The sequence below is a fragment of the Propithecus coquereli genome, unplaced genomic scaffold (genome assembly GCF_000956105.1).
Source record: "Propithecus coquereli isolate 6110/MARCELLA unplaced genomic scaffold, Pcoq_1.0 Scaffold323, whole genome shotgun sequence".
NCBI classification, from domain to species: Eukaryota; Metazoa; Chordata; class Mammalia; order Primates; family Indriidae; genus Propithecus; species Propithecus coquereli.
Window position 1 is genome coordinate 1336070 of NW_012148875.1, and position 6500 is coordinate 1342569.

The following is a 6500-nucleotide window of genomic DNA, read 5'->3' on the forward strand; positions in this document are numbered from 1 at the left end:
GTCCGATTAATTTCTTTCTATTTTTAGTAGAGATGGGGTCTCACTCTTGCTCAGGCTGGTTTCAAACTCCTGAGCTCAAACAATCCGCCTTCCTCGGCCTCCCAGAGTGCTAAGATTACAGGCGTGAGCCACCGCGCCCGGTCTATGGTCATTTGATTTTGACAAAGATGCCAAAGTAATCCAATGGGGAAAGGAAAGTCTTTTCAACCAATAGAAAAAACTAAATTAAAAAAAAAGTTGTGTATATGGGGGGAGGCGGGAAGGAGGCCTCAATCCTTACCTCACACCATACACAAAAATTAATTTGAGATGGATAATAGATCCAGTAGAAGTTAAAACTATAAAGTTTCTGGCTTGGAAGAAAATACAGGAAAATATTTTTGGTGACCTAGAGGGTAGGCAAAAGTCTCTTAGAGAGGCCACAGAAAGCAATAAACATAAAAGAAAAAAGCAAATAAATTAAACTTCAAAATTAAAAATACATCTTTTAAAGACACTGTTAAGAAAATGAATAGGCTAGCCATAAGCTGGGAGAAAATATTTGTAAAGCACATATCTAATAAAAGAACAGTGTCTAGAAGATATCAAGAATTCCCACAACTCAATCATAGAAGACAAAAACCCAACACAGGCACTTGTAGAGAAACAAAGGCCAAATGATGCTCAGTGTGGAAAAGCAACCAGATACCTGAGGAAATAATTAATTCAATAATACTATGGCCTTCATACTTTATTGAAATTCTGAATATAATGGAAGAATCACTTACTATTTCAAAAAGATAACATTAATTAGTATATAGACTTGCCCATTAAAAAGGAAATTTAATATAAAACTAAACATTTCTACCTATTAATCTCATCCTAATTAACTCTTAGCAAAGTTTGGGTCATAATAATTCACAAAAAAAAAACACATTAAAAACTGAGTTACATATGGTTTATTTTTATTTCGCAACTTTTTAAAAATGTAAACCACTAAAAAACATACACAGAATAATCATTTAGTAGCCACATTATTACAAAAATAAAATAACACAGGATAAATTACACAACAGAAGGAAATAATCTCTGCTGAATTACTGACTACGAACACACAATGGCCATTAGGAAGGTTGAGTGGACCAACAATGCCATTTTTCCATTCCCCATCATCGCTAAAATTAATCACAAGACCTATTCCCAGGAGACCATCCCATTCACTTACAGGAATATGTGCAAATAGATATCAAGTTAACATCTTGAATTTAGTTTCAAAATATCATGTTTTCTTTTCCTCTGGGAGGCAAGTTCAATGGCAAGGTGGACCAGTGAAGACCATGGGGCAACAAGCACACATCTCTCGCAGTTGGTTCTAAAACATAAGCAAGAGAGGAATGCATACTGTGTTGTCCAATACAACAGCCACTACCCCATGTGGCTATTTAAATTACACATGATTAAATAAAATTTAAATTTTACTTCTTCAGTCACACTAGCCACATTTCAAGTGTTCACTAGTTGTATGTGGCTAGTGGTTACTGTATTGGACACCGCAGATATAGAACATTTCTGTCATCACACGAAGTTCTTTTGGACAGCCCTGGATGTGGGAAGTGTTTCTTCTCCCTTTGCTTAGCCAGGATGTAGGCTGCTTATGGAAGCAGCTCTGAGAGGCAGTTCTCTCCCAGGATATTCCTAGATTGGTGGTGGAATCACAGGAGGGAGTAAGGTAGCTTTTCTTTTCAGAGGTTACTCCCTTCCGTGCATAAAAGGGATGGTCTTTTTATAAGGATCAAATACACACACCTAGATTCCACCAAAATCTAATTGAGAGGAAAATTAGGGAGGAGATAAATGATGCAGATGAGGAAGCAGCAAAGTAGAACATTCTTGATCCTATACCAAACCTCCATAAAGAAATTATGTCCACCAAGGAAGTATGCAGATCCCCAGGGGCCTCCTCTAGAAAATCCTGATGTGGGACAAGTAGATTGTCTGAGAGAAAAGGTCAGTCCTGTCAAGTGTTTCTTGAGAAAACCTGACATGTCTTCACTCTGCCAGAGGTGAGCAGTGTTGCTTGGAGTTATGCCAGTTGTGAAGGAGACAGAGTTTTGAACTTTCTCAAACATCACGCTCCTTTACAACTGCGTTTTATAACTAGGGCATAAACTGCTAGTTGTCCACCCAAGATCCACAACCATCTTCTTCCTTATCAAGAGAACCTGGATTTTTGTTGAAGACAGTCATATGTCCGGCTACATAAAATACATTTCTCAGGCAATCTTGCAGATAGCAGTAGCCAATGACACGATTCTGGCCAATGAAATGGAAGCAAAGGTTTTCGGGCTACTGAGAAAGCTCTTGAAAAGGAAGTGGCTTCAAACTGGTGTGCCCTGTTTTCCCTTTGGGCTTCCTCCTTCTTCCCGTGGGGAGCTTCAGCGACCATCTTGAAACCTAGAGGAAAAAGTCAAGGCAACCTCAGCAGCCACCTTCATTCAGCCTGACATCTGTAAGCTGCTGACTCAACGCAAGGAATTACCTACCTCTAACCTCCTTGCTACAGGAGAAAAGAACAAAACCTCTCATTTGGTTAAGCCACTATTCAGATCAGTAACTTCCTATTCTATTATCAAGATAGCAATCCATCTGGATTTCCAACAGGAAAATGAGATTTTTCAACTGAAAGTAAAAAAAATCTTGTCTGAAGAATCTGAACCTATTCAATAAATCCAAGTAACTTCAGAGTCATACTAATAAAAGAAAGGTTGAATATAAAGGTTTTAACTTGAACCCACCTATGTTTTCAGGATCTGTCTACAGACCAAGAATGGCAGAAATGATCAGGCTCATTAGCTCAGTAGCTGCTACTAAGGAAAATAAGAGGGTTTATTAACCTTAATCTATCAGGAAGCTTTCTCCGAGTGCCTATTAGGTTCTGATTACTGTTTCAAACATAGGTCTGCTCTCTGACTACCCAACTTCCTGTATGGGAAGATGCTCACTACTCAGATAATTAATCAGATCATTATTAACCTATAATTTTATTATTTTATGTAGACAAAATAAAAAGTGGAGAATTGAGAAATTTATTTCCACTAATTCAAGGCAAAAAAAGTCTATGTCAAAAGATCTACAATTCAGGCCGGGCGCAGTGGCTCACGCCTGTATTCCTAGCACTCTGGGAGGCCGAGGCAGGCGGATTGTTTGAGCTCAGGAGTTCGAGACCAGCCTGAGCAACAGCGAGACCCCATCTCTACTAAAAATAGAAAGAAATTAATCAGACAACTAAAAATATATAGAAAAAAAAAATTAGCCGGGCATGGTGGCGCATACCTGTAATCCCAGCTACTCGGGAGGCTGAGGCAAAAGGATCACTTGACCCGGGAGTTTGAGGTTGCTGTGAGCTAGGCTGATGCCACGGCACTCACTCTAGCCCGGGCAAAAGAAGTGAGACTCTGTCTCAAAAAAAAAAAAAAAAAAAAAAAGATCTACAATTCAATTCTTAACTTTCCCTTGTATGTCATATACACAGCTGACAATGATATTCTAATGATCCTAGAGCGTTAATTGTAGGTTGAGTCTAAATATGCACAAACACCTGAGAGTAGCTGTAAAAAAACTTTTTAAAGTACAGTACTCTGCAGGTACTTTTTATGTATACGTTTGTATGTTTAGCATTCTAAAAGTCCTTAGATTAGTAAGTATGACTTAGAAAAAATAAACATTTCCCACTATCCAAAATGGTTTAACCATTTACAATCTCTAAAATTTTGGCCATTTAAAATTTAACTCTATTGCACTTATTTTGAAACTATAGCAAAATTGGAAACATGGAATGTCAAGCTAAAAATAGGGTATTGCATATTTTTTACTCACCTAGTTCCAAGTTTCCACCCCTGCAAGTGAACCAAAAACAAATCCTGGCACCTTGTCATTCCCAGAAAAGCCAGTGCATGGCACACTCTGGGTAGATTTTCTCTCTCATTCTGTAGAATCACACCAGATGGCATCGGTTCTGCATCTACAGCTGTGCCCTAAAATTGAAGTTCAGATATAGGAATCTACTTTATTAGATATTTTAGATTTTGCAGATGTGAGCGTGGTGTCACTCTCATCCAACTTAAAATGGTTATCTTTCCAAGTCGAAGGGCAGATCCACTGTACTTACAAGTTTGGAAATTAGTGCAACAATCAAGATTGTCCTAATGAGATTTGAAGTCATTTTGAACAGCTAAAATTTAGAAACAATAATGAAATAATAACACTTGAAATAAAATACGTGCATTACATAACAGAATTAGGGTTCATTTCCTTATAAAGTAAGAAATTCAACTTGGTAAAATGAAGAAATAATTTTTGCCTATTTGGAGTTGCAGGAAAGCATATTGATATGTGAATTATGCAGTTTCTAATAAAATACATTAAAATACAAAAAAAAAGAAACTCAACTCAGCTTCTAACATTGCTTGAAAGGCTTTTATTGAACATAAGACATAAGAATCTTCTATAATCAAGTTACATTTATATAATAAGCAGTCATTTTAAATGTTCCCAGCTTATCAAATGCTTTAATGTCTAGCTCATATTTACACAATCTTTAAAAATAGACTTGGCATAGTGATTGTCTAAACCAGGGGGAGGTCAGTGGATGGAGCATCCCACATGTACAACCCTAGAACCTAGACCATGTGGGTGTCCAAGTATTCCATCTAAGCCAAAATCTATACAGGTAGCCACAAATGTGAGTTTAAAGTAGTTCTAATTTGGGAAATCAGTCTATGCCGGGTCATGGAAAAATGATGATTGACTAAATGAATAAACAAAGGCAGCTCATCTACAGGTGTCGAAGTTTCAAAAGCAGAGTCCCTAACAAAGCAAGGGCAGAGCGAGAGACCAACAGCAGCAAGTTCAAAGAACAGATGTGAGGAACATTAATTCTCCCAGAGTTTAGGGCCAAGTTCTAAGCAGAGTTTGAGAAATAGGAATAAATATTCACTTTTTTTGCCTGGATAAATGGGAACTTAGTAATTAATGAATTCAATTACAAAGAGGTTATAAAATGGCACTGTACACAAGATAGAAAGGCAACCTCACTTTTCTTAAGAACCTAAGTCAATAGAACCAACAGAGAGATTGGATTAATACTGAGATGGCAATAAACCACTCACCTTGAGTTCTCCTGTCTGGGAAGAATCATGGGCAGGTTAAACTTCTGCACACCAGTGGCTAGGAAGATTAAAGGATTACAAAGTCAAGAAGCCAAGCAGGTAGTTAAAATAATTTGCATTCTGATTATTATAAGGTATGACATGATTATTTTCCATCCTTATAAACAACTGTAATTGCTAATTAATTATTCCCACATTCATCTTCAATGGCTATATTAATCATACAACCTTTTAACTAAATGCCACTGCAGAGACATCAACCAATTAGAGAACTATTGTTCATAGCACAATACAGAATCACTGCAGTTGATCTGGAGAATTCAAACTGGGGGTTCAAATCAAGTCTTACTATAACTCTGATAAAGAGGTGAGAATTTGCTCATGGCTTAATAATTAAAATAAACCACATCATTAAGAGCAGGTCTATTCTGGCAAAGTGAAAAACAAAACATGTGAAATTACCTGAATGTCTCAGGCCAAAAACTTTCCCCATAATTATTCACCTGAGACTATTTTTTCCTTCCTTTGAAGTATCAAAACAATTACCTTACACTTCACTGTTAAATTATCAACTTGAGCAAAATTTAGTATTTCATTGTTTTTAGGCTCTCTACATGGTCCTTCTTTGTGTCTAAAATTAATAAGTATTTTCAATACTACATTCATGACACAGACAGCTTATCCCACTCTCACATGACTAAACCCAAATCTTCCTGTATCAAAGACAAATTCTATCTGCATCACACATTTCACTTCAAGAACCCCTGCATTGTTTTTCCAAAAGAGGGGAACGATTATTAAAATTGCAAACACTCCTGACATCCCATTCCAATTTTCCTAATCTTCTACCTAGACACGAATTCTTGTAACGAGATAGGAGTAAGTTTGGCTTCTTTGTTCCAGTAGTTCACCAGTTCTGATGAGGGGAGAGCCTTTTTTTTCATTGGACCCATTTCCCCCATCCTGACCCCTCACTTTTTTAGGTCCTAGATATTCAGAAGTTTAGTCCTCACTAGGGGCAACCTGAAGCCATGGGTGGTCCCAACTCACCATTTGCAGCTTTGCTTACCAAATCTTCCACCTCCCATTGTTCCTGCCTTCTCCTTGCAGGGTTCCCAAGCTGTCACTGCAGCTGCGGTCCTCTGCGCACCCGCCAAGGGCAGCAGCTCGCTCCAGGTTGTGAGACGACATAAATCTAGGAAAAAGCATCTGGAGGGTGAAGTTATTTCCCAAACTATAGTAACATTGGCCGCAGCGTGCTTAGGGCACACTGGTGAGTTTAGTCCTGCCCGTCAATCTTCCCGCAAAAGCTGCTGTAATCATTTAACCTGGAACCACAGACCCGCCCCGCCC

The 6500-nt window shown here is 38.0% G+C and overlaps 1 protein-coding gene across 1 annotated transcript; it reads right to left on the reverse strand.

The window, feature by feature from the left end:
• Positions 1-2264: 2264 nt before the first annotated feature.
• TMEM155 (transmembrane protein 155) lies at positions 2265-4210 on the reverse strand (the record flags this gene model as incomplete). The annotated part of the gene is given in 3 exon segments (XM_012650409.1): positions 2265-2433; positions 3856-4013; positions 4148-4210. Coding segments are annotated over 3 exon segments (381 nt in total), but the record flags the coding sequence as incomplete, so codon positions are not given.
• Between the last annotated feature and the right edge of the window lie 2290 nt (positions 4211-6500).